Genomic DNA, 27,993 nt, shown 5'->3' on the forward strand with positions numbered 1-27,993 from the left:
AACTGCCAAGGCCGCTCGCCTGAGCCTCAGTTCGGTGCCCCGGGCAGCAGTGCCTGCAAGGGAGCAGAGAAGGCAGCCTGCTCCTTCCTGGGCCACAGCCTGGACTTCATCTGCAGACCGTGCCACGGCAGCCTCTGAACGAGGCAGCAGCCCCAGCCAGCTCGGATGGTTCCCATGAGGAAGCGCTCGGGAGCCTGCCTCAGGCCCAGCCATATTGGAGCCCAGGGGTTCTGCTTCAGGCCGCAGCGGCGCAGTGCCGGCTGCTGGGATGGCTTCCCTCCTGAGGCTGCCCTGACTCGGGGACTCTTGTACTTTGTGCCGTGCCCTGCATGCCCGGTGTGTTTCTCGGTAATGAAACGGACTGAAAGCTGTGGGCTCGTCAATCTGTCATCTGAACGAGCCGCTGCTTGCGGATCTTTTCGTGTTCCAAGACACGGAAGGATCGGGAGTAAGCAGTAACATTCAAGCAGAGTTGCTCCAGCTGAAGCCCTGGCGACAAGTGCCACCGTAGGGGCTGACATTCGCACCAGCCTCAGCTCCGGGCGGAACCTTCCCGGCGCCCGCCCCGCGAGGGAGCCGGCGCTGCCAGCCGCGGACCGGGGCGGGGCGAGAGCGGCGCTGGCGGCGGCCGCGGCCATGGCCATGTGGGGCGGCGGCGCAGCCCGAGCCCTCACCCGCGCCCTGCGGCGCCGGCGGGCGGCGGCCGCGCTGCCGGGGGCTGCGGGCGGTGAGCGGGCGCTGGGCGGGCGCGGGAGGGCCCCGGCGCGGGCGGCGGCAGGGGCGGCGTAACGGGGCTTCGCAACGGGGCTTCGCTTCGCCGGCTCCCTCACAGCCGGGCCCGGTAAACCTCCCGCCGGCGGCGGCCCCGGGCAACCGTGTGTCTGGCAGCTCCTGGCCGCGTCCCACGGCAGCCCCGGCCTACTCAGCGCCAGCCCAGCGCCGGCCCGTTGGGAAGGTGGTGTTCCTCTGCCGCCTCCTTTGTAGTCCAGAGGTGTCTAGATAGCTCCATCGCTCACTGCGGCCTAAAGTCATCTTCAGGGAATGGTTTACTCTGAGTACAGTGAGGCATTGCTGGGATTTGGGGGCTGTTGGTAACCAGGCAGCAGCTGGATGTGAGCGAGTGTTCGCTGTGCTAGGGAGAGCCCTGCGTCGGCTAAGCAGGAGTGGAGAACAGTTGCAGGATAGTGTCCCTGCCCTGTCTGTGCACTGTCCGTGAGGGTTTTTTGCTTAGGTTTCCTTACCAGTTCGTACAATGCAAAATGAGTGTGCATGTGTGTATTTCTCATTACAGCACATAATAAACCCGGTGTTGCTACAGCTTACGGTCAGAGTAAACATTTTGGGGAAATTAACGGAAACAGTTGCATAAAAAGTTCCTTTCCGTTCAGTCAGTGAAAAATGGCATTGTACATAATTTGGGGAGTACAGGCGTGGTGAACTAGCACACATTTTTTATTTAATTCCCAACTCCCTAAGTACAATAGTGAGCAAATTTGCGAAGATTTGCATGGTTAGTGTTCTGCTGGAGAAGCACTCTTGCAACTATGTGGTTTGCCTCTGAGTTCTTGTAAAGCTGATGTTTTCCATTCGGTTGTCTTTTATTTATGCAGATGACCATGCTGATCTGTCTTTGCAGACAGGTCTGAGAGGTATCCTTCAGGATTACAACAGGAAAATACAACTGAAATCCAGTAGTACCTTGCCTGTCTCTCTGACTGGAATGAAAAGCAACATGTAAGTATTGTACCTAAAATAACCCTGCGTGATAAGGACTATCCTTTTCTGTAACAATTTTATTTTACTTCACAACAGTGTCACATGGAGCTGTTTTTATATCTCACGCGTTTGAATGTTTGATGTGGCCTATTCTCATTTTACTAATTACCAACTTAAAAATTACAGGCATGCAGCCATCTGTTTGGGAAGATACGTTACCCACCCAGTGTAGTATCTGTATGCTACTAAACAAGTGTAACTCCAGTCTCTAAAGAAACAAGAGTTTTGCCTTTTTGCATTTTCCAATGCAGTATTTGTTTTTCCCATATTTCAGCTGACATGAAATATTAGTATTGGTTTAATGACATTCAGCTTTCATTATTTAGGCTCATTGTGAAGAGACCTTTCAGCACTTCACACTCATCAGTGGATTCAAAGGAAATGAAAAAATTCCAGCTCCTTGCGCATAAGTGGTGGGATGAAGAAGGAGAATATGCAGCCCTTCATTCTATGAATGATATTAGAGTGCCATTTATTAGGTATAGTTTTGAAGACATACTTTTTTTTATATGTACTATTTCTGCATAACCTCAGAAAATATTGTAAAAGAAAACCAATTACCATTACTTAAGATAACTACATATTGCATCTACTAAAGCACCTTGTGGGTTTGACCTTAATCACATCCCTTTTCTTTCAGAGATACTCTGTTGAGCATGAGTAGTAATTATCATCCGGGAAATCCACTTTCTGGAATCAAGATTCTTGATGTGGGCTGTGGTGGAGGACTGCTGAGTGAGGTAAGAAACAATGTGCTCTGCATTTTCTTGTTAAAAAGCATGCAAGGTATTTGAATTGTTGTACTAATGACACTGCTTAATTTCTAATCCTCCAAGGAGGACCTTTTCTCTTCTATAATATATTAGTTACTGAGTAGAGTGCAGTGCACTCTTACAAAGCCCACAGAGTATTTGGTTAGCATAGTGGTGGTGGTTTACAGAGAATGAGGGAATTGGTAATGAGAAATTCTAAAATTCTGAGGTTCATCAGGAAAATAAGATTTCAAGCACTGTAAAGAAAAGGAGAGGGGAAGAATGATGAAAAAGTCCTTGAGTTTTCCTTTTTTATTTTTCTTTTTTTACTTTATGAGTCTGGGCAAGAATACTTGGAATCGTGACGTCCTCATTACCAAAGAAGTAATTTCTGTTATAAACTTGTTCTTACACATTCATTTCTCTGAATTGCTTATCTTCAGTTTTTTATATGGGGGTGGGGATTTTCACCTTTGATTTGATCTCATGGGAAATGCATGGAATAACGTCAAGAAGCACCCAAGACATACATCTTCTGTAGAAATCCCTGTGCTACAAGTCAGTAGAAATCCCTGTCAATAGAAATCCCTGTGCTACAAGGGCTTCCAGAGAAGTCTGCACAAACTTGGGATTGAGAAGTTACTGTTCATGGTGGAACACTGTGCACACAGGCCCTGAACAGTGCTGTGTCCCATCAATAGACTAGGGATGGTTTGTGAATTTAGGGTTACAGATCTGGCTGACTTAATCTGGGAACTTCATCAGCATCGGAAGTGAGGTGTTACAAAGGGACCTGCATCTCTCCCACGTTTTCTTTCTTTTTTTTTTTCCTCTCTTTTGAGCAAAATCTTGTAGTCTTGTGAGAGGGGTCTCTCCAACAATGCTGGCAAAACTGGTGTGCTGCATCACCTTCCCAGGCTGAACAACCGGTGAATTTCAAGTTGGAATATCATACATGTGGTCATGTTCTGCAGCCTGTTTCAGTTTCAAAAGAGGTGATGACTAAGGTGTTAACCTTGGAGTAAGAAGACACTGGAGAAACTTGAGTGACAGCCAAGGCTGATGCTATCCTAGTAAACATCAGTGTTTAGTTCTCAGCAGTGAGAAAGTCCCAGAGATAATCATATATTGAATTACCATTAAAAAGACATGAGGATTTACCATTACAGGTGGATGTCGAAGAAAGTAATGACAGTAATTAAATACGGCATTGTTTTCCCCCCCTTTAATTACTGTGTTGATTTTCCCCCTTTGTTTTTCCTCTATCAGAGAGTAGTAGTGGAAGAAATCTTTATTTGGTGTAAGAAAATGGATTCAGAACAAATTATTCTAAAAGACAATTTAGATGTGCGTATAGTCCAGTATATAATTTTCTAAGAAAATTAACACCACCTCTCCAAATCTAAGGCTGTTTTTGCTTTAATAAACATTTAACATAAAACTGCTGGATCACTTCTCATCATTTACTGTTGTTTGTCATATTCTCTGATGGATGCTCTCTTCATCTTGTATGTACATTGCAGTTTCAGAAACCTTTAAGTAAATTGTTTTCATGCAGAGAATAAATTACACTCCTTTTTATTAGCCTTTAGGTAGACTGGGAGCTTCAGTTACTGGAATTGATCCTGTGGAGGACAACATTAGCACAGCAGATCGGCACAAGTCATTTGATCCGGTCCTGGCCAAGAGAATACAGTACAAGTCCAGTTCACTGGAGGAGATTGTGGAAGAGTCTATGGAAACCTTTGATGTAATTGTAGCTTCTGAAGTAGTGGAGCATGTGGCTGACCTTGAAATGTTTATCAAGTGTTGCTCTCAGGTGTTAAAGGTAAGAGAGTTTTTGCTTTCATTATTGGGAATATTTATTCTCTTTTATTATTGTGGCTTTTTAAAAGGAGTGTGAAAACACATTTGCACACATTTCTCCACTAAGTCAGAAGCACGTTCTAGAAGTGCCTTCCATTCTTCCCCATGATGCAAATACATCTTCCCAACATCATTAACTAAAGTTACAGGAAATTTATTTCCCCAACTCAGCCTCAGAAAAGTGTTAGGGCATTGCCTAGCATTGCAGGGTTGCATTGCATCAGGACCTTAAGAAATCTGGTTGCATCTGGTTTCACTCAGGTGAGAGAAAATGTGGTAGTACTGCTGTTGATGGACAGCTGTGGCTCAGACTCCATGGGAACTCTGTAATGATGTTTCTGACACAAGATTTTATTCCAGTGCTAGCATCACATCAGATAAGGTCCTGGCTTGCTTTTGTCTAGTTAGGCTTTGGAAATAATCAGCTGGTTATTCATCTTGATATTAGTTCATTTGCAAAGAAGGATGGTAGGCTCAGCACACAAGTGGTAGCTTTTCTTTAATCTCTTTATCTTTCTGGTCATCAGAAGAAATATAAATTATTTCAATGGAATGCACTACTAATTTTTAGCCTGCTGGGGACAAAAAAATTATCCCTTATTTCTAACGAACAGTCCTTTACGGACTAATTAGAATTTGTTTCTGGCTTTATTTCTTTGCCCATGTAATTATTAAAACAAGCATGGCATGGCATTCAGCAGTCTCAAAAATTAAGGAAGCATTTCACATTTTACTTTGGTTTCAATTAAAAAAGCGGTTTGTGGTTTTGTTTTGATTTTTTGCTTCATTGGGTTTTTGTTGTTTTTGTATTTTTTTTTTTTCAATGGATTTGAATATGCTTTAATACCTTTTATTTTTCCATTTCCTGGGCAGGAAATATCATAAGTGACTTTTCTAGGTGTTCTTTGGGCTAGGGAATAGTTTTTAGGCCACCCAAGACTTGATTGTGTTGATTCTTTGAAGATTCCTGAGTCATACTGTTAGAACATTATATTCTTTCTTGTATTAAAATGTTAGACACATAAATATCTATCCTGGGATGAAGTGACTTCTTACTCTTGCATTGTGTAGACATTGATGTAGACAAATTATCTGTCTCAATGTGATTAAATTTACAAATTTTAAAAAATACTAAAAATACTATTCTAATTGAACATTTTAATCTTTTAATTAGCCAGAAGGTTCTTTATTCATTACGACAATCAATAAAACACAATTGTCCTACGTCCTGGGAATTGTGGTTGCAGAAAAAATAATGGGGATTGTACCAGAAGGAACACATGAGTGGGAGAAGTTTGTTTCCCCTGAAGAGCTGGAGCGCCTCCTGGAATCAAGTAAGTTTCAGGCCAGATGGTGGGAATGCAGAGATATCCTGTGCAAAGGGCAAAGGGTTAAGTTAGGTGAGGTGAGTGCTAGCAACAATACACAGCTTTTCCTGCTTGAGTTAACAGTCGTATACTAAGAGTATCATTCCTGGTTTAAAGACACTGCTGCTTACTGGAATTTGCACAAAATAAATTAAGTGGAATCCTAAGAATGCAGTGATTACTTGAACAAAATCACTGTTGCAGCTGCCCTCTGTTTAATAGCCTAAATTAAAAGTTCCAACATTTTCCATTGTGTTCTGGTGGCAGAATGTATGCTCTGAAGTGGTTCATATGCTCTAGGTCAGGTTTGAGGAAATAACTGTGTTGGCACTCTGGGGCTGCACTGCTGCCACTGCATTGTTTGTCGCCTTTCCTTTGGGAGGAGGCGTTTTTATTTTTGGTTTGCTGCTCCATGTTCTCTATTCATGTTATGTTACTAAAAGATTTCTTTCAAAATGTGAAGATGAAACCTACCACAAATTCATTAGTCACTTCTTGAGAAACTCTGTGATACTGATTTTAATTATTTCTAATTAAGTTACCCTCATCTGATTGCTTTTAAAATAGACAAGGCACTGAGCTGGGAAGACTTCTGCCCATTGCCCTGCTTTGCTGCAGATGTTCTAAAACCCTCTCACCAAATATTTCACTTTGCTCTAGTTCACTGCAAAGAAGCTGAAGTATGAGTGGAGCTATTCTCTTGGCAAGGTCTTTTCCTGGCATTTTACGGTGATGCCATAAGGAATATGACTAATACTGGTGGTTCTTTCAGTTCTTCCTTTGAAAGGAGAAGCAGGTGCAGTGGAGTGATTTGTTTTGATAGGGTGTTTGTTTTCTGCCTTCCATCCTGTATCCTGCTGGGACACAGGAGATCCATGCAGTGAACTGAGTGCTGCTCAGCCAGGAGTGATAAATAACTATTTGCACTGAGTCCTTGATGGCATTCATGTGCCTTTTTCTTACATTTTTCCATTCCTAAAGGGAATCTGCAGAATCCTTGAAAAGATGTGCTCAGATTTTGATTTTGGAGTGTGTGATGTCAATCTGAAGCATGTCTCCACCTACAGAAAATGTTACCAGTCACCCAGATGAGGAGGTGTGAGGCTGGGGTTTCCAATACAGCCCTGTAGCTGCTGGTGGTGCCTAGCCTGGCACAGAGCTGTTGCAGCCACTGCCAGGAGCAGGACCTGCTGTCACCAGCGATGCCAGTGTCACTGCATGTGGGGGTGTCTGACAAAGGCCAGCTTCCTCCCCAGCCTGGAGGAAGAAGTGTGTTTCAGACTTGCTGTTCTAAAGAGCTTCATGTTGCAGTGACTTACAATATTTAAGAACATCTGTTGGTTTATATGACTTCTTTCTTTCCTAGATGGCTTTTCAGTCAGGACCGTGAATGGGATGTTGTATAATCCGCTCTCGGGCTCCTGGGGCTGGATGGAGAGCACGAGCCTGAACTATGCACTGCACGCAGTGAAGTCTGGGGCTCGGGCACGGTCACACGCGACAGACGCCCCGCCAGAGACAGACATTCAACAGTGCTCAGCCACAGCTGGCACAGCTGGCACTGTCCCAGATGGCACTGTCTGACATGTGTGGTGATGGACTGTCACTAGAACAGAAAATGAGCTTTTACTCAGATGGACACAATAAAACCTTCACTCACAACAAGCTTCCTGTTTGCATCAATAATACCTGCACTATTTTTGGCCAAATATCTAGGGCAGTCGCAAAGAAAACAAGTGCCTACTATCTCAGGAGTATGTTAAGATTGAAATGAGCAAAGCTTTTAAAGAATAAGTATTTTAATGAGAAAGTAGTTTCAAATTGTTGGAAAGGGAAATGCAGATTATTCTGTTGGTAGCTTGGAGGAAGCTCTATTATGCGGTGCCATTTTCAGTCCTGCTGGGACTCAGATCTCCATTGAATAATGGCGTAGAATGAGTTAAAAACCACAGTGCTGTACGATAAATAAAATGCCTTAAGTATTCCAGATACTCAAGTCTGTTAAGATATATGAAACACTTAAGAGCTACGAGCACTTATTTCTGTAATACACCTTTCTCCCTGAGGAGGGGCAACAAAATAGCAAACCTTTACTGTTGAGTCCTGCTGTTTCTGCAGTTGACATGAGGTAATTGTGCAGTGGAGGAAGAGTCTCTTGAGACCAGAGTGCCTCAGCTGTCAAAGCCCCTTCACCCTAAAGATACGTGTATCTGTGCCTATTATTTTAACTTTCCTCCTCTGCCCAAATAGAGAGAAGCTGCAGGTAAAATTTTACTAAGCAACCAGACCTTTATGCTAGAAAAAGGACATATTAGCAGTCTGTCCTAGAACTGAAGTGCCATACCTATTTAGTTTTAATGCTCTAGAGCCTGGGTAAGGAAAAGTCATTTACAATGAAACAGAACTTTCTAAATAAAGTGTCGTTGGTGTGTCTATGACTGCATCTATTTCCATCTTTCTCCTTTTTCTTTCAGCTTGTATACAGCTGGAAAGGTGTCTTGTTTTTGGTTGCAGGGATGAAAATGAAACTTTTTTTTTCTTTTCTTCCCCCCCTTATTTTTCTCCCTGTTTAGGTTGCTCGTGCATTTCTCCTACTGTAGAGGTGTGGTGGGCTAAATTAGCTTTTTACACATTTGCATTCTGGTTTTACACATTTGCATGCTGTATCTGCATGTTGCCTTCAGATCCAAGTTTCATGATGGACCTGATGATGCCCAGAAGAATACAGCTGATTTATAATGGAAATAATAGTAATTCATAGCTGTTAAAGATCAAGAAGTAGTATCTGGTGTGATTGCTTCCATCACAATAAGCTCTGCTTCATAATATTTCTTTGGGCTATAGCTTGGATTCAAGAAGAAGACTCATCATCGTGTTAGGAGTTCAGTGATGGAGAAGCCACTATACCAGTACGTAAATTGTTCTGAAGGTTCATCAGTTGAAGTGGTTTAACCTTGGAACCTCACCAGTGATGTCTTAACATACTCATTTTTATGCTTAAGTACCTCTGTCAGCTGCAGTTTTGAGTTGTCACCCCTTAATTTTCTCTTAGAATGGTGGTCTGAGATTATCTCTACAGGTATTACCACTACATGTGAGTTTCTGAGTTCACTGAAGTTGTGTGGTAAACACTGTTTCTGGAGCACGACAGTGGAAATGGCTGCAACATATCACTAATGCATTAGGAGACATTCCCTGTCTGCCTGACTTTGTTCTGCAAGGGAATCTCTTCTCCATTGGTCATGCATACCATGCATGTGTGGTGCACAGTGTTTAGGAGAGGAGTGACGCTGGCAGAAAAAGTGGAGTCAAAGGAGCTAACCTTTGCTAAGCTGGTTGGTAGCTAGGTGGTCTTTGCTCCTAACAGTGTGTTCAGGCATGTTAAACCATATGGCTCCAGTGAGTTCCCCTAACCAAATTACCAATGTCAATCAAAGTTACTACAACTGTATGACTCGTTTCAAATTTTGCCAGCAGCTCTGAAAAGCACTGAGACCTGGACAGATTCCTCAGGTAGCCCACTAGAAACATCCCCCAAGAGGTGGTCTCCCCTCCACTGATTAGTTTTGAGTCTTGTCAAGTGAAATAAAAATAATGTTATAAAACTGGAATAGAAAGAGTTGATTTTTGTTTTCTTTAAGAGCCCTTAGTCCAGCTGTTTATGCAACTGACTAGCTGTTATCCTGGCTTTCTCATCCTTTACATTTTTCCTCATTTACTTCATAGAATCACAGAATATTCTGAGCTGAAAGGGACACACAAGGATCTAATCCAATTCTTAAGTCAATTACTTGTTACTTCCTTGTAGTTTTTCATTAAACTGTGAACCACCTAGGGAAGGGGTGTTTTGTTTTGGGGTTTTTTTCACTGTTATTTCTATTGCACATAGCACAAAAAGCCTTTGATGCTGCCTGGGTTCTCTGTCCAGGCTCACAAGAGGGGTTCTGTACCTAATGAACAATGGCTGGCATTTAAATGACAAGCACGTGGACCTGGTTAACCAGAAAAAACCCAAAAAACCAAAACCTCTGGTTTTGACAAAAACCTTACCACAAGCACCTACTCTTCTGCTCCTACATGTGTATTGGAGCCCTGTCAATCCAGGAGAGTTTTGTGAGCAGTGTGGACAAAGGAGTGGGGACTGCTTGAACAGGTCCTTGTACCTATAGTATATTGGCAGATGTTCTGATATGCTCCATCCCCAGTCCTTACCCCTCAGTTTTCTTCTCCTGCCTAGTATCCTAACTGTTCTGGCTATATTTTACCCCTCAGCTTAAAACAACCTTGTCTTAAGCTAGAAATGCTAGAAAGGGTAGAAAGAATTTTAGTGAGATAACAAACAGTACAAAAATATCCTACACCTTGTGAACTGGTTTTATTTTTTCATATCCCTACCTTTTTCATACACGTGCAACTGGCACAGTGTAATCAAATTCAGTACTATGCAGTGAATATGTACTATGCACTTGTGCTCCAGAAACTTATCTTAAAATCTGTACATAGAAAATCAATGAAGTTTTCACACTTTGCTTAGCCCAGCTGCTGCAGAAATTTCATAGATGCTATTGAAATGGAAAGAATTTAAATCAAATAAATTCGCACATCTTTTGTCTTTCATTTTGCAACTTGTTCATGTTTATGGAGCCATAGCTTCAATACTTACAGGCACAGTGGTGGTAGGAGGTGAAAAAAAGCAATGTTATAGCAGCAGCCATGCTCCCAGGACTAGGAGTGAGACAGGAGGTGATTCTTGCCTTGAGATAGGGAAAAAACTGTATTTGGGGTCTTTTTCAGCCTCTGTGTTTTCTTTTAGTTGCATACCCTTGACTCTCCTGTTACCAGCCATTTATTTCTGCAAAAAACCAAATCAGAGTAAGGAGCTGATCCTGCAAAAAAAAAAAAAAAAAAAAATCCAGCAGAGAAAACAATGGTGTTCTGGGTGGTCTCAGCTACTCAGCTGTGGTTTGGCTTGTTGTGTTGTTTCATCTCTCCCACATTGCTCCACATGGTCCCAGTTCCAGCTCTTTGCTGAGATTGATTCTTGTCCGAGGCGTAAATATGTTTTTTGCTTTCTTTCCTTTCCTTATAATGTTTCCATGGGATGCTGCTGGTGGTTGCGCTGTTCAGGGAGCTGAATTTTCCCACTGTGGAGGACTAGTGCCATTTGGGAGGTGAGCACTGGGAGTAAATGGACAGGGAGAAGGTGGGACACAACAGCTCCTTGAGGGGCAGTAAGCTTTTAGGTTGGCTCAGCCTGTCTTGTAGAACAGCACATTCAGATAATAATTGAAACATTTATTGTGCTCAATCCCAACTGGAGTAGTATGAGAGCCTCAGAGGAGATCTGCATTTAATCTCCTTTTAAAATAACAATACAACTTGAAGTTTCCATGGCTCCCATTATGCTATCTTATTGCCCATTTTTCCTTTGTGGTCCAGTGACATTTTATAGCCATTTTTGCAGGACTTGACAGTTTCTTTCATTACATTTCCACTAAAACCCTGTGTCAGGTTCCTCAGGAATGGAAAAAAAGAGAAAGGAGTGGGAAAGGAAATGTGCAGTGGCTGTGAGTTAAGAATAATGAATATCTTCTTGGAAGTTTTTCTGAAAAGGGCTTCTGAAGTTTTTCACTGTGTTGAAATCTCAGCTTTAATTTAAAAAAAAGCAACAAACAAACTTATTTTTCATGCACTTTTAATAAAGGCTTGAAAGGAATAATCCCATGCAGTCTAGAAGTTCAGAAGTCAGAAGACTCAGTGTCTGTAATGAGCCAGCCTGATGAAGCAGACTGGAGGAGAAAAAGTGAGACAGAACATGAATTATTATGTGAGTGCTGATACTGTATTTGCAGGGGTTTGAGAGGTGCCCAGGAGTACCTGGAATGGGGGAGAGGATTGAACAGCCAGAAATAGGAGTATGAGTGATGCCTGGAAGATAAGTATGATTCTGATGGAGAGAAGAAATGTGAAGGAGAGGTATAGAGGGCAGTCTGGTTCTAGTGTGCCTTTGAAGAGGAACTACTGATGGTTGGGAGAGTGGCTCTGTGTCAGACCGAAGCATAACAGTTCAGGTGTTCACAGTCTCCCACTTGCTTTTGCACATTAACCTCCAATGCCTCATTCCAAATGCCTACACCCTTGCTGAGGTCTGTGACTTACTAATCATGAGCTGCGGACAGATCTCTCATTCATGGTGTTCTCCAGGTTACAGGACAAAATTCTAATCACTTAAAGTTTGTGCTGACAGTAACCTTATTTTTAAGGTTCCACTGAAGCAATATAAAATGTCATGTTATAATCTAGCTAGAATGGCTGGGATTTCACTTAGACTGTAAAATCACCTGACCTGTCTTGACTTACACAAGCATTAATTGCACAGCCACCTCTCAGTGCATTAGGAATTCAGGATATATAATTTGATCTCCATTTTATTGTGCTTGTATTCCCCCATGGAGTCACTCCAGCAGTATGATCAATATTCACTTGTTCTAAAAAGACATAATACTTTTTTCTTCTTAAAAGGATTGTGAAAATCATTAGTGTTCCATTAATAAATCTGAAACTCTCATGAGGTATGTTAAAGAAACCCTAAACAAACAAAACCAAAAAACAATCCCAAAATAATTCAGAGATTGAATTGCTAACATTGCCTTGTATGGTAGTTGTATTATAAAACTTTACAATAGTAGAACATAGAGAAAATGATAGGGTGTTTATTTTCCTGAGTTAGAATATGCACATACAATCTGCAGACATATAAAACAAAACGTACAATAAAGGATGCCTCAGAAGGATGTATCCAACTCAAATGCAAATTAGTAGATTTACCTTGAATGCCCTCTGATGAAGCATAGCCCCAGGACTGAAACATGGGGTTTAATTTCCAGCTTTGCCTTTCAGCTGTTGCAGAAGTGTCAGCTCAGTGCCTAGCCTCCCATGATCCACCCTAAGTTATGCTTTACAAAACTGAGAGGAACTGGCTACCCCTGGGGGAATCCCTTCGGGGTGCTCCCTGCCTTTGTCCCCAGCTGTAACTGAGGAGGTCCTGACCTGGATGAGCACGTCCACAGCCACCGAGTGCCTGCCACTGCTGCAGGAACACTGAGCATTGAGTCTCTCCCACACTCGGGGATGTTAAAAACCAGTAAAGCCCTATGTTGTTCTTTCTAAACAAAGCACTACTGGCTTTCCTTTCAATGTCAAAGAGAGGTACGTGTTCATTACCATCCTCCTCAGCTCTCCCAGTCCTAACAACGAGACCATCTAACTTCTCAAAAGCACAAAGCTTTGGAATACTGAGGTGGTTCTCTGATCATGGACTTGTCCAGAGGCCTCTGTTCTGCAGCCAGGAAAAATGACCCCTTGAATTTAGAATCACCAGAACAGCATTTCTCAGTACACCATAGTAAGAAAAGTCCTGCCAAAGCTGCCAACAAAAGGTGTTCACTAAGAAGAAATGTGTGTGTGTAGGATGGGATTTGGTTCACACTGCTATGGCTGAAGACAAAGTACTCTGGAGAAACCTTGGTTTTGCCTTCTCCAGAGGAAGCGTGAGGCCCCAGATGAAGACACCAAAGTTTCTGAAGGTGTTGTCAGATGAGATGATGTCCCTTGAAAGGATAACAAAGGGAGGAAGCTACACAGGCTGAAAAACTTCATGGCAGGCAATGAAAGAAACTTTACCTGGCCTGTCTAGGTAGGACAGCATTCCTGTGTGGGTTGTGCAGCATCTCTCCCTTATTGAATCTTACCTGTGGATAAGAAAAAAACTTCTGTCTACAGGATTACTTAACAAGCATTTTTTTCCAGAACCAAATTAATAATGAACCAAAATCCTATCTTCTACAGTGCTCAACAGTTCACCTTCTTGGAGGATGCAGATTGCAGGCCATTGGCTCTGTCGCTGTCTCTCCCATCCATCTTTATTTCCAGAGCTCTTGGGAGATGAAAACACAGCCTTGGCCTCAGGAGTATGGCCTCTGGAAGAGTCTCTCCTCCTCTCTGATCCTGTCCCTTCTCATTCCCCTCCCACTGCCTTCAGCTGAGAGTTTATTTGCAGACAAATGTGTCATGCTGGAATGATCTCCTCTTCCCATTTTGTGGCCCTATTGCTCTGGGTTGGCAGAGTTTGTTTTCCCTAATGTACTTTGTTCTGTTTTGCAGTGTCTGCAGCAGCCAGTGCTTTTACCTCTATTACCACCTTAGGCTAGTTGCAAGCAAATCTAAGGCAGATGCATTAAAACAACTCATTTTCCCACAAAAAACCAACACTTCTTACTTAGCAGGGTAAAACCTGAAGACCATACAGATCTCTTGAAAAGAGTAAATATGGTAAGGAAAGGAAATCTGTGTAAGGAAATCTGCAAAAACTTCATACATCTCTATTATTAGTTAAATACGAACTGAGATTCCAACCAGGTCACAGCAGTATGTACTGCAAATCTTACTTCTTCTGAAGATGCTGTAAATCAGAGAGCACTTATAAATGGGCAAAGACTGGGAACTACTGCACCAGGCTATGGCAAGCAATCTGTAGCAGGTTCCCACCACTATTCTGCTATTGAGAAAGTTTTATACGAGAGATCTGACTATAAATCATGTAACTGCCCCCATGACATTGTGAGGGTTGTCAGTTGTCCAAAAAGCTTGTAAAATAGAGTAGTAAAATTAAAAACAACTAAAGAATTGTGAGACTGTAGGTCTGTAGCTGTCAGCTATACTCAGCTACCAGCCTGAGTACTTCCACCTGCAGAAAGCAGGAGGTTTCATGTAAAGCCTTGGGGTTTTTTTCCCATGAAAGCGAGGAACTTGAGTTACATCATTCAGAGCAGTCTCAGGGTATGTGTTGCCTTAGAAAGTGGCTTTGTTTACTAGCAAGTGCAAAGCAAACTCTGGAGAACTGCTGGAATTGCACTTAATGTATACTTACATACACACACTTCCATATAGCACAGAAGTAGTTTAGATTCTGGATGTTCTGCATTTGTACCTTTGTGGGTCATTAACTAAGTAAGTTATCATTAGCTCCTTTTCTAAATCCAAACTGAATTACTGTTTTGCATCTATACCGTGGCTATTTTTATCTGAATAATTAAAAAGATGTGTTTATGAAACTCAAACTGCCCTGAGAGATCATTAATATTACAACAAAACCGATCCTGGCAGCAGTCAGCAATTGTTGCAGAAGGATCCTGGAAGCTTGCTGGTGATGAAAAAGCCTTTTTTCACCCTCTCATAAACTGAGCCCTCACCACAAAATCCATTAAATTATGTCATCTGCAGCGAAGGGCTCAGTAAGTTTGGGTACTTCAAAGAGAAGGAAAGCATTTCCATACCACTGGATGAACCCCGGCAATACAAAAGTCAGAGCCCTGCCTGGGCTGGGGACAGCCAGTCCCTGTTCAAGGGCACAGCAAGGTGCTTTCGCCTCAGGCAGAACAACCTGTAAAACCAACCTATACTGATTCATGGAGCTGTTCAAAGCTCCATGCTGCACAACCTTGGAGCACTTGGAAGAGAGAGAGGCAGCGAGTAGGAGCCACGGATGATACCAGTGCGGGAAGCGAGTGGAAAATGGGTGGCCCTGTTTCTTGAAGCCCCAGCGGAGATCTGGCAAGTGAATCTGCTGTTCAAACCCAGCTGGCAGCAGCACATGAAAGTTAAACCTGTGGTAAGCATGAGCTCAGAGCATGAGCTCTGATTTTTAAAAAGCTTACGTAGTTGTTGGCTAAAACACAGATGGGACAGCTTGTGCACTGGCACTCTGTAGAGTCCCATCACAACCACTGGGTTCAGACTGTGGTTTCCACACCTGATGCCACCTCTGTGGGCAGCCTGCCATGGTAACCTCAGGCTTTTTTAAAGATGTGCAACGAACTCAAGGACATTACAGGAAAAAAAAAAAGTAATGAAGATCAAGAGTCTTTATGCCAATGTACAGAATCTAGCAACTTTGTAAGTGCCTTCCTGCCCCCAAATCAAACTGCAGACTTCGGAAGAAAAATCTGACTTGCTATATAACAAATTAAGCTTAGATTTATGCTAACTAGAAAAATCTACTTATTCTGTTACTCTGTCTTCCTTTAGACAGCTGCACTAGAACAGACTACAAATAGAAGTGTACTTCCATGTATTAGATCTTGTTTTGCTCTGTGTGATGTATCTGAGGGATGACTGTTCCAGTCTGTGCTGCACTCGGTGTGTGTTCGCAGCCAGACAGGCTGTGAGTGTATCACCCTTAGCTCTCATTTTCCCCACTCAAAAAAGTGAATGGTGGTAATTTAGCAAACATGCAGAGATGGATTCCCACCCTCCCTGAGCAAGACAGCTGCCAGTGCAGTGGGCATCACTTGTGAGTCTCTTTGAGGAAAATTTGGGAATATCAGACCTTATCTCAGGAACCACCCAGACTGTGGCACCTGCAAAGCACAGGAGCAGAAAGTAATACTTGGGTTCCTGGGCACTGCTACCAGCTAATAATCCTGTCTAATACAAGTCATTGGCCACAGGCAGCAGTGCCTGAAGGAATGGACACTGCTTTCTTCCACAACCAGGGAAAAGGCAGGCTAAGGACATACTTTTTGCTGTCTTGCCTGCTGATAAACTTGACTACCAGGCTGCCAGGCCAAATGGATTCAATACCTGCTGGCAGAAAACTTTGAAACCTGAAGGAAGAGAAGCTGTCAGAGCACCACTAGCAAGACAACCTAGTGTGGGACAGGTATGAGGGTACTTGTGTTTTAGCCATGTTCTTTATTTGCTGTTAAACTCTGGCAAACGAGGTGTGACATTGGGACCTGCAATGGTCAATTTTAAATGGCCAGATCTGGTCAGCACCATGCAGGTCACAACCAACCTCCAAAAATCCCGTTTATAAGCAGGACAGCAAAGCTGCTGGGGTATCTATGCAGATCTGTATCTGAAATACCATGAGGCACATGTGCTCTGTTGCTGAGGCTTCCCACACAGTTTTAGGAGGCATCACTGTGTTTTGGACCCTCACAGCTTCTGGGCAACACCATATTCAGAACAGGATTAACACAGCATAAAGTCCTTTGCCAAAAGTAGGGTAGAAGTACCCTTACTGAGTAAATGTTAAATGCCTGACTGAAGTCCTGCTCTAACAATCCTGGGGCAACCAGGTACAAGCTAGACTACCAAAACACAGCATTGATTTTCAGAGCATCCTGTTTTACTTAACTTTTCTGGGTCTGCACTGGGAGGTGAAAGATTTACTCCGGTCTTCCCTCTCTCCTCTCCCCCACAGGTCTTCCCCACTTGTGCTGGCCATTGATTAAAACACAGATTTTAGGATAGCTCATTTGTCTCTGAAAGTCAAGCAGTGCCAGCAGCTGGGATGTGGATGCCCAGGACCTCTCCCTGCCCTCACAGAAACTTAGATCCCATCTGTAACTGGATCCCTCTTATCAGTAACACAGCAAGCAATTCCCATGCAGGAACAAAAGCTGAGGCCAGCTACCAGGCTGTGACAGTCCAGATTTATTAGGCCATCTGCCACTTGAAACAAATCTTCAGCCTGAGATTTCAGGTGCTGTAACAGAGAAAAAGCACTTTCCTTCTTTGTCTCTTCATTGCCCGGTTTTAAGAATTTAACAAAACTGTATGCTGCAAATGATCAGCTGTGGCATGAAAAGGCTGCTGCTTTCACTTTCCACTCTTCTTTCATTACCTGTGCATCACCTGTCATGTGGGATGGCTCAAAAGCTATGCAGAAGCTGTTCAGCCAGCACCTTGCTAAGGATGAGTGCAAAGAAGTGCAGCATGTTTTGGAGGGTACAAGATGTATTTGGAATGAGATTTACTGGGACCTCTCTGATCCCATTGACTCCTGAGAGCAGAATGTCAGCACAGTATCAAACATACTTGCATGGCAGCCTGTGGCTACTGAATATGTGTGAACAACAAGTTAAAAGTGAGCAATAAAACAAAATGCTGCAAGGAGCTACTGCAGGAAAGTGTCAGAGCACAATCAGCCTTCCCTGGTGAGGGCAGGCAGGAGGCAGTTCACAGAATCACAGAATCATAGAATGTCCTGAGTTGGAAGGAACCACAAGGGTCACAGAAGTCCAACTCCCAGCCCTGCACAGGACAATGTCAAGAATCACACCTGAGAACACAGACTCTGCAAGGCTTGGTGCTGTGACCACTTCCCTGGGGAGCCTGTTCCAGTGCTCAAACACCCTCTGGGTGGAGAACCTTTTTCTAATATCCAACCTAAACATCTCCTGACACAACTTCATATTGCTCTCACTGATGTTGCAAAGCAAAATTAAACACAAAACTGGCCACAATTGGCACTTGGAGAAGTCACTATATGGATCTGAACTTCATGAGTTTGCTCAGGGACTTCCTTTTCCTCATTCGCCTCCTTTGTCCCACATCCCGAGGTAAAGCATCTAGCCACAGACTCTATCCATCCCTCCTGGACACTGAAAGTTGATCCATTTGTATTAATGATAAGGTCACTTCTCTTGCACCTGATGGCATAATAAAATATCCAACTTGTGGGAGCATTTTGGAGCAGCTATGTACACACCACAGCATTTGACAAAGGACTGTTTAGGTAGTGATATTACTCAAAAAACAAAGGACACTCTTTTGGGTTTGGTGTGATATGCAGAGCCGAGGATATTTGGCAGAACATAGGGGAAGTCCTGCTCATGCCATCACGGCGTACGCAAAGATCCTACTGCAGCAGGGAGCCCGGAGGCAAGGGAATGCCGGGACCCCCAGTGCCAATAAAATCTCATGACCTTGTGGGCCAAGGGGTTTGCTTTGAAGCCATTTTGCTTCCATTTCTGCTCACAGAAGTGTTTTTCTCAGTCACCTCATCGAGCACCAGAATAATAAAAAGAAAATTGCCGCGGTGTTGACAGACACAGTGTGACAATGCTCAGCTGCGGCCAGGCACGGGGAGGGCGTTTTTTTTGTCCCAAATACAGGGTGAATCCGAGGCTTCTGTTCCTCCAGGAGCAGCGCGGCGATGCTCGGACCTGAGGCATTTTCACAGGGCCGGCTCACAGGCAACCCCCCGAGCGTGGCACAGCGGCTCCTCGACCTCAATTTTGGACAGCGACTGCCAGGCCCGGGGTACTCCGCAAGGGCAGGGCAGGACACACCCGGCCCGGTCCACCCCATCCCCTCCTTCTCCTCCCCATCCCCTCCCTTCCCAGCCCGGCCGCGCAGCCGCGCAGCGCCGGCCGAGGGAGCCGCCGGAGCCGCCCAGCGCGGCGCGGCCCTTCCCCGCCGCGGGGCCGGGCTGGGTCCGGCAGGACCGGGCAGGGCAGGACAGCGGGGCTCGGCGGCTCCGCGGCGGGGGATGCGGGTGCCGGGCGCAGGATGCTGTGGGGGGTGGGCCTGGCGGCGCCGCGCTCCTGCGTGGCGGACCTGAGCCGCAACCGCAGCCTGTCGCTGGGCTGGTGCGCGGGGCCCGAGGAGCCGCCGCCCGCCTTCTATGGGGGCGAGATCATCGCCTTCCCGCTGTCGGGCGGCGGCGGCACCATGGCGGCGCTGGGCTCCGACTCCTGGTGGAAGAAGACGCTGTACCTGACGGGCGGAGCCCTGCTGGCCGCCGCCGCGTACCTGCTCCACGAGCTGCTGGCCATCCGGTGAGGCTGCGGGGCTGCCGGGCGGGAGCGGCGCGGGGGCTGCGGCGCTGCGAGCCAAGGGTGCTCCCCGCCGGGCCGAGCCGGCGCTCGGAGCCGCTTTCACCTGCGGGGTCAGGCTGGCGAGGTCCGGCGGGTTGGGTTCTCTCCTTCACCGTGTTTTTGCCATTTACCTATTTCTTTTTTCCCGTTCCTCCCCGTTTTCCCCCATTCGCCCTTTGCAGCAGCGCAGGAGGCGGCTCCGCGGCGAGCCCTGCGCTCGCCCCCACAGGTGGCCCAGGCTGGGCCCTCTCGCTGCTTGCGGACCTTGGCAACCAAAGCCTGCAGCAATCCCCTTAAAGGCTGACGAGTGTGTTGCCAGGGCGAGGGTTTCTCCTTTGTCTGTTTAATGTACTGGTGTAACACGCACCTGTCCGTTTGTTTGTTTTCTTTTTTGTTGTTTGTTTTTTTTTTTTTTTTAATTCTGGGGGTTTTTTTGACAGGAAAGAGGAAGAGCTTGATTCGAAAGATGCTATCATACTGCATCAGTTTTCAAGGCCTAGGAATGGCGTTCCGAGTTTATCCCCGTTCTGCCTGAAAATGGAAACGTACTTGAGGATGGCTGATTTACCCTACCAGGTACATTGTGCAGTTTGCCTTTGCATTGCAGCTCTCTGTAATTGCATGAAATGGCACATAGGCATCCTGCTTCTCCTCCCCCCAGTCTGTCTCACCCAGGGAGATGTAAACATACACCTACAGCTGGATGGGTATGCCAACACTTTCATGTCTCCAATTAAATTTGGTGTATAACCTTCAAAGATACGACTTGAATAAGATTAGTCTGGAACAGCTGTAGATTAAACTGGCAAAGCTGAGTGAATGTTAAGAAGTTAACTTGGCTGGAAATGCTGAAGTGGGCGAATAGTCTGGAGTTCATGTCACGCTAAATAACACCCCAAAACTAGCAGAACACTATTTGATCTTTGAATTTCACCACGCTAAAGACATCAAGATTAGACAGCTGCAGGTTCTTGTTTTTCTGGAGGCCTTATCTCTGAAGCTTTCCTGGGAAGAAGCACTTACCTTCTGCTTCACCTCCCATGGCTAGTGCTTCCTCCCCAGTGAAGTGAGACAGGATTGCTTTTAGAGGTCATGAATACTGCTCCTTAATTGTGGTTGGGTGTATCCCGTGCTGTCTTCCTGCAGGGAGTGAAGCCTGAGCTACTCCAGCGAATGAAAGCTGTGGGAGCAGAAACTTGAATCTCGTGGTCTTGCCCGTTAGCATCGGGGTCGAGTTGGGATGCTGCCAGTGTGGCACACACCTTGTTGTGGTGTTGGCAGGCTACACAGCACACAGGCTCTTTGAGACATGGGATAGTTTTCTTTTTTTGTGTGTGTTAAGCACTGAATGCCTTTAAGTTGATAAAATAGTGGTGAAATATATAACTTAAGATCTTAGGTAGAAGAAATGTCTGGGGTTTCTTTCCTTTTTTCTTCTCCCTCTGTTTTTTCCTAAGTTATATAAATTTTCCTTTATCTCAAAGAGATTGAGCTGTGGGTAAGTTCCACACTCAGCCCCCAATTGGTTGAAATCACTTCTTACTGCTCCATACCAAGGTATTAGGAAGAGTGTTTTGCCTAAGTCCAATGTTGTACAGAGGAAAACCAACCCTATTACAACTTCTTTTTAACACATTCTCCATTGATGTTTAGCTTCATGTGTGGCTAAACTCCGTTACATTGGAAGAGAAAAGAAGTCTAATTTGTACATTTTGCTTAATTCTTTAAAAGCCTGAGTTTAATGTTTTCTTACAATTCAGTGGTACTCGAATCAGATGCTTGGGAGTACTAAAGAGGAGGACTTCCATCCTATGGGATGTATTTTCCTCATTTAGGTTTACAGAACTTGTGAGATTCTGAAGCTTGAACATGTCCTTGGAGCAGGAGGACTTCGTGCACATTGCTTTTCTCAAAGTAATTTTGGTAGACATTGCACGTTTGAGGGGATGACTCTCTTGGTGGGATGTGTTTTCTTTCTAATGGCAGCTGATGCAGTTCAAAGGTTTGTGATGGTCAAGTTTGCTCTGGTGGAGAGTAGCTAAAGAAAGCTGCATTATAAAAGATGGTTGTGACAGGGCATGGTCTCTTCTAAAAGATAACACAGCATTTATGTGACTCAGGATGGAGTCCTTTAGAGAGCTCATGCTGCTCAGAAGTCACACAGTTTTTCCGAGAGAGGAGTTTCCAGAGGGTTATCCTCCCCTCTTTATTTTCTGTACTGAAGGTCAGCATTGTTTTTTGGTGTTGTATCTCTCTCTATCCCTACTCACTAGCTGTGAGCACACTAAACTGACAAGACAATCGAAAGCAACAGTCCTCCCTTCAGCTGCTTCCTCTTGTCCCTTCCTGCACATGCTGTTCTGTGGCAGGTCAGGCTGATAAGAGCTGGCCTAGCTAGAGCCATGAAGTTATAGTTTATTTGGTTTTAACTCAGCTTGGTTCCCCACATGCTCTGTGTGCCGTTTTGCAGGAGCAGGAACGGATCCTGCAGGTGCTGGGAACACCAGGTTGCCGCTTTTAGCCATGCTGGCTTACATGGTCTTGAGGTGCTTGTGGGGTTCCTGACCCTCTGAAAGGTTTTAGAGATAAGTTTGGTGGAGCTATCTTATGAGCTGAGCACGAAGCTCCTTTTTTCTAGAAGTGGATTTTGTTTCTGTCCTTGTGTTAGGAGTATGGTGCTGCATTGGGCTCTGGCAGGTGGAGGAAAGTACGGATGCTGCTGTGGGATTGAGCGTGAGAGGAGCTGAAGGGGACACTGTTCTTGGCTGGAGTTTCTTATACTCTGCCTGTAGACTTTGATTTTGTTCCCTCATGACTGTGTTACCCTTAGGACGCTGTTGGTGACAGAGGCATCCTTTGGCTGCCTGGCAGGCGGCGGGGTGGGTGTGTAGGGGGATACAGCAGGATCCAGAAGGAAACACCTTGCTTCCCTGCACACTCTCAGGTGCCACGATGGAGAAGCGCTGCAGGTGGCAGCTGGTGCTCATCCCAGGAGACCTGCTGCAGTCATCGCCTTGCTGGGGAGGGGCTGCTTTGAAGGGGGGGGTTATGAAACGGAGTAAAGAGAAGACGGGAAGGTGCTCAGACAGCTTTTACTCTTTTGATTCCTTGTGTTTATTGTAGTGCATCAGACTGTCGAGTATTGTGCTGTGTGTTACACAACATGCTTTAATGGCACGTGAGGGTTGGAGTAGAGTGACATATTCCTACCTTACTCTCACCTGAATTTCTCCCAACACGTGTGCTCTTGTCACAGGTTTTCTTGAGTCTGCCTCTCTGTGTGAGAGTTTTCCATTAAAAATGATTTGGGCAGCCCCACCCCAGCTGGGCTGTCATAATCCCTAGCTGGGTTTTCAAAACATCGATGCTTTTCTTGGTAAAGCTTGCTTTGAAAGAGCCCCTTCTAAGTCGTCATCGAGATCTTTTGGGTATTCCTGGATTTCCTCAAGAACATGAAGAGCTGAGCCTTTATGTAATCTAATAAATAATTAGCACAGCAGGAATGTGCTGTTTTCATGCCAGGTCTGTGGAAGTGGTAGCATCCTTAGCAAAAGACATGAGTAAAAGTAAAATCATAAGTAGGAGTAATTGAAAATGTGAAATCTAATTTCTTCTGGATAGTACTGTAAAATTACCCCAGAAATACCTTGCGCCATTCTTTTTATAAATTCCTCTATAAATGAGGTTCTGTAGAGCTATTGTTATTGTTCCTTTGCAGGCACTTAATGTACCATGAGGTGTGAGGGGATATTCTTTGGTTTGCTTTTGGTTTTTACTAATACCATAGCTTTTCCCTGCTTAGCAGCTGGAACAATTTTTAAGTGGAAGATCGATAAATATTTGATAGCAATTAGCATCAGTGATAAGGATACAGAGGTTTCAAGCCTAAAAATGCCTGTTTGAGAACAGCGAGTACGAGAACAGTATAACAGATTTCTCAAGAGACTAAGGTTTTCTCAGGTCACTGAAAGATATTTCCTATTTTGTTTGATCAACCTTATGTAATGAAACACGAAAATATTTTTAGGCAATGTATTTATATGTATTGGATATATGTGCTTGAAGAAATGTGCAGCTGAATAATAACAACTTGTTTTTTTCTGGGCTGCAAATGGTATGGACTGCAGTAATTGCAAGATGTAATAAACACATCTTTAAGTCCAGTAGCTTCTGCAAAACATCAGCATTTGTGCACAAGAAGGGAAATATCTTACTGGAAGGGCTTAATGAAGATTAAGCCAGGAATGCTCAGTGTCTTCTAAACGCTCTATGTAGTTCCAGGAAAACCTTGTGCTTCTGTAATAAAGTCACAATGAAAAATTGTGGAAATGTATCAGTCAATCTCAGTGCTTGAAAGACCATTTTTGATTCAGGAAAGATCTTGGAAGGTGGAAGGATGGGGCAGCGCTCTCCTTTCAGTTTCAGATGTTCAGTGGTTTTAGAGCTTGTGCCGTGGCATTGGCCCCTGTGTCACCCACACGTGCAGGTGGGAGGGATTCAGGTGCTTTATTCACCCACGCAGGGGTGCAGTGGATGAGCCATGATATAATCCAGTGTCCCCACTGTGCTGTTTGTTTGAGCACAAACCCTGGAAGAGGCTACAGCCAGAAGGCATTGTTTCCCAGAAGTGCTAGCCGTTTGTTTTCATCCGGGAGGGAAGAGCCTCTGGGAATGGCTGCGTGATGGCAGTGCAGTGCACATCTGCATTTGGAGTGGCAGCCAGGATTCTGGCCCTCTCAGACTGAGTGGGAGGTGTGCTCTGGTGTATGCTCCTTGCTTCCAGAGTGCCTTAATCCATCTTAAGTGGATTCAGGAAGGGTAGATACTTGAGACCCAAACAGATCAATCCAGAACTGCAAACCCTAAACCTCCAGCAATTAGGAGCTAAGTCCTGAAATGCTTAAGGTGACTGCCAGAGACTGAGTGCAGAGCCTTTATGGTGAGCCTTCACTGTTCAGCTTTCTGAGCTAGGAATTTTTATTCACTGAGTAACAGGATGAGAGGATGGGAATCACAAGAAAGGAAAAAAGTTGTGCCTTGTATCTGTGTCTTCAGGAGTCAGAGAATTGAAGACAAATGTCTGATCATGTTTTGGCAGCCAGCACTTCCTCTCATGCTTGTTTCTTGAGACGTAAATTCTCTAATCTCAGTGTTTCACCTTGTCATGGGAAAAACACGTTGCAGCTTCTGTGTGAGTGCTCTGCTGAGCAGGTATAGCAGTATTCAGCAGTGCAGTAGTGCTGTACTGTGCTGGGCTTGTTGTAACAAGTATGTGTATAAATGTCTGAGATTTCTAAGTTTTGAAGTTGCAGAAAACAGATTTCCCTTCTGCTCAGGAAGGGAATGATACGCCTTTCATATATGCTTGTGGATGTGTGTGTTTTGTCCTTGGAGGTAATGCAGCCATATGAGTTGGGTAGCGAATTAATTTTTTTTAGTGTAGTTTTAACATGAAAAGTGCAGATGTGTGCAGGAACCAAATTCAGTTGTGAGTCCTGTGAGTTAAAACTCCTTTAGAATACCGGGCCCAGTCTTCTGGGAGATCTGAGCATCTCCAGCCCTTAAATAATGCAGGTATTGAAATAATATTGTATCACATGGCATTCAACATAAAAGCATATAATACCTTGCAGGGCTTGGAAATAACTCCATCTGAATTATTGTGTAGGGTAAAGCTGCTGCTCTGGTTGAATAGCCACTGCTACTCTAGAGTATTAATTAAAGAAAAAGGTTTGTTGGATTTGTTGATTTGTTTCTTTAAAAACACAGAAAATTATTTAAAAATATTTATTCTCATTGAAACAGAACCTGAAGGGTGGTTTTTGTCTGTATATTTGTTTGTTTACTTGATTTTTTTTTTTCTTAGAACTATTTTGATGGAAAACTTTCCCCTCAAGGGAAAATGCCTTGGATTGAGTACAATCACAAGAAAGTGTCTGGCACCGAGTTCATTATTGACTTTTTGGAAGAGAAACTTGGAGTGAATTTAAATAAACACCTTGGTCCACATGAAAGAGCTGTTTCCAGAGCTGTGACCAAAATGGTGGAGGAGCACCTGTACTGGTAAGCTTGCATGGCAAAGCTGGCTGTGTTCTTGTGCTGTCAGATCTGCCCCTGAGCTTGGGCCTCGACATGAATGCTTATTTTTTCTCTTGCAGAAAGCCTGGGTACCCAATTATTAGCTTCACAACTCTTCATCCTAGGAAACTGCTGCTCCTTTCTGTGTATGAGGGGGTATGAGCCAGGGATAATTCCCTTGAAAAGTTGTGCTGTGTAAGCAAGGTAAAGTCAGGCCCTTTGGCTGCAGCTTTGTAGAAGGAAGCAGCAGTGGGATGCTCCTCTGTCCTGTTCAGTGTGACCTCTGTATAGGAGCAGCCTTGTTAATAAAGACCAAAAGATCAAGGTGGCTGAATACATTTGTGGTTTGGGGGGTGTAGAGGAATAAATCCAGCATTTGTGATGAATCCAGAATATTGTTTTCTTATTTTTACTGATTTTAATTATGTGTGAGTGATTACAGTACGGATCATTGCCTTTCCTGTGACACAGGATACTCTGATTGATATGTGTTGTTGACAATACTGCCAATCAGTAGTGTACAGTGTTAGTCACAGTATCCTGAGAAGCTGAAGTATGGATATGAATGGAAAATAGAGATATAACCTTTCTGGTACTTTATGCATTTTACTGACATCTTTGAAGATAGTACCTGTGATTTCCTCTGTGCTTTACATTTCAGTCCTTTTTAAGTGCTCTTTCCAGTTTGGGCCTAGAAGCATCAGGTGGACATGCATCTTGGATGCTGCATTTGCTGCCTTAGCAGGCCCAAGGCTTTCTCCCAATAGTTTAATTTCTAGTATGCATTTAAGTCCTTGCTACACTAAGTTTTGCATTTACGTTGCACCTTTTTTCTTCAAAACAATGTGTGATTTTTAAAATGAATGCATTTACCTGCTTTTTCTTTCACCTTTCGCAGCAACATGTGTACGTATAGTTCTTCAAATAATTTTTAGTGTCTCCTGAGAACAACTTTAGCATTCAGTAATTAGCAGATTGAAGTGATTTGGTTTGGAAATTAAATCTCTGCCTTCCAAGAAGTGTGGCCTTCCCTAATTATACTCATCTGCAGTGTCATAGCCTCCCAAACATGATACAAGCAGCCTGTAAATTAACTTTTCTATTGGTTCATTTTTCCACCCTCAGTTATTACAGCTGCCAAAGGGAGGAGGAAGCCTTTTAGTCCCCTAATGCTTCATCTCCTTGCCTTAGTGTCAGTAGTTTCGTGGTTCACAGATTTAGATTTAACTGCGTTAAATGTATCATTACTGATGGCAGGCTTATGCTGCTATTGTGTCTCAATTACAAAGTGCTTTCCTCTGTGAAGCTGTTGTCCGTCCATCCAGGCTCCCCTGGAGCTGGCTGGGCACTGCTGGACATGACAGAGGCAAGTGTGGAGGACAGGTGTTGCAAATTCAGGCACTGGCCCACAGAAGGGGCATGAAAACAGGTGGACAAAGTTACATCAAGAACAGAGATGTGCATGCCTGGATGTGTGTCCCTGTTCCTTTCCTGTGTAGTCACACAGCTGAGTTCCTCCAAGGCATGTATTTTTGCTGCAGTGCAGTAAGAAATCCAGCTTAAGTCTTACTGTATGTCCCTGTGGCTGTACCAGAGGGTCCATATGTTGGTGAGGTTACACCTTGCAGATTCCTTGTAGTAGGTGTTGCAGTTGTTCTTCCTGGAGAACCACTTTGACCATCCTGTAGTTACACCAAAATAAAATCAGGCTTTTGTTGTGTAGGACCATATTTCTCCTTGACAGCATTGCATCTGTGGTTGTGGGATCTGTCCCTGAACCTTCCCACTTCCCACCAGATGCTTAGGGTTTGTTCTTGATGTCCTCGTGTCCCATGGGGAGGAATTTGGAACAGTGATTGCCTTTCTGCAGAAGAAGGTATATAAAACCAAGCCTCCAAAGCAGTGATACATAATGTGGTTCCTACTGTTTCATTGCCAGCAGCATGCAGAATAGCTTCATCATAAATGAGTAATACTGTAGTACATTAATTGGACAAAGAAGAAAATTACATCCTGTGGTGTGCTGTCTCTGGGTGGAGCTAGTCGTGGTGGATGTTCAGCATTTCCTCCAGAAGTGTTTAGCTTTGCCAAGGCAGTTGCTTATCCTCAGCAGTTAGTGCCTCTTACAGGTGGAAGTGGCTGCTCTGGCTGGAGATGAGAGCAGTGCGGGGCTGCTGAGAACCTCAGCCTCTGGACACCCTCTCTCCACCCGGGCTGTGGCACCTGGCAGGGCTCAGGCAGAATGACAGCAAGTGAGCATGCCTATTTCTGTGCTGGGGTTAGACCATATCTCTGGGATGCACAAGACTGATTTGGAGCTGGTGCCGGAGCTCCAGTCCCTGGAGAGTGCAGTAAGCCATCAGGCTTTTGCTATGTTTAATTGGCAAAGGAAAAAAAGTCCTCTAAGCTGAATGGCTGTTGGGGTGAGCCAGTGAAGAGCTGGAAATGGAACAATTTTCTGGCTCTCACCCCAGGTCCTGGATCCAA

General features: G+C 44.4%; 2 protein-coding genes and 1 long non-coding RNA gene across 7 annotated transcripts in view; 2 read left to right on the forward strand and 1 right to left on the reverse strand.

Annotated features, from left to right (window-relative positions):
* The first annotated feature begins 626 nt into the window (after positions 1-626).
* On the forward strand, positions 627-9,372 carry COQ3 (coenzyme Q3, methyltransferase). Of its 5 annotated transcripts, none has more exons than XM_039569583.1 (7): positions 627-727; positions 1,611-1,734; positions 2,103-2,255; positions 2,417-2,516; positions 4,114-4,356; positions 5,569-5,728; positions 7,128-9,372. In XM_039569583.1, exons 1-7 carry the CDS (start codon positions 637-639, stop codon positions 7,343-7,345), a joined length of 1,089 nt encoding a protein of 362 aa, XP_039425517.1. In that variant the 5' UTR covers positions 627-636; the 3' UTR covers positions 7,346-9,372. The 5 variants fall into 5 exon arrangements, with proteins under 5 accessions (XP_039425517.1, XP_039425520.1, XP_039425518.1 ...); XM_039569586.1 differs by having other exon boundaries at positions 645-727; positions 1,637-1,734; XM_039569584.1 differs by lacking the exon at positions 627-727 and adding an exon at positions 766-955 and having other exon boundaries at positions 1,637-1,734.
* LOC104691944 lies at positions 5,682-14,020 on the reverse strand. Its single transcript, XR_752289.4, has 3 exons — positions 13,445-14,020; positions 10,425-10,613; positions 5,682-5,766 (listed from the first exon to the last, which is right to left on the reverse strand). It is a non-coding gene; the product is annotated as an uncharacterized LOC104691944 (long non-coding RNA).
* Positions 14,021-19,039: 5,019 nt separating this feature from the next.
* FAXC (failed axon connections homolog, metaxin like GST domain containing) overlaps positions 19,040-27,993 on the forward strand; it is a 28,421-nt gene continuing 19,467 nt past the window's right edge. The window contains exons 1-3 of the mRNA XM_039568764.1: positions 19,040-19,389; positions 19,869-20,004; positions 25,295-25,491. Of these exons, the coding sequence (XP_039424698.1) occupies positions 19,121-19,389; positions 19,869-20,004; positions 25,295-25,491 (602 nt within the window). The 5' untranslated portion in view covers positions 19,040-19,120. The remainder of the gene's footprint in view (positions 19,390-19,868; positions 20,005-25,294; positions 25,492-27,993) is intronic.

Source organism: Corvus cornix, chromosome 3 (genome assembly GCF_000738735.6).
Source record: "Corvus cornix cornix isolate S_Up_H32 chromosome 3, ASM73873v5, whole genome shotgun sequence".
NCBI lineage: Eukaryota > Metazoa > Chordata > Aves > Passeriformes > Corvidae > Corvus > Corvus cornix.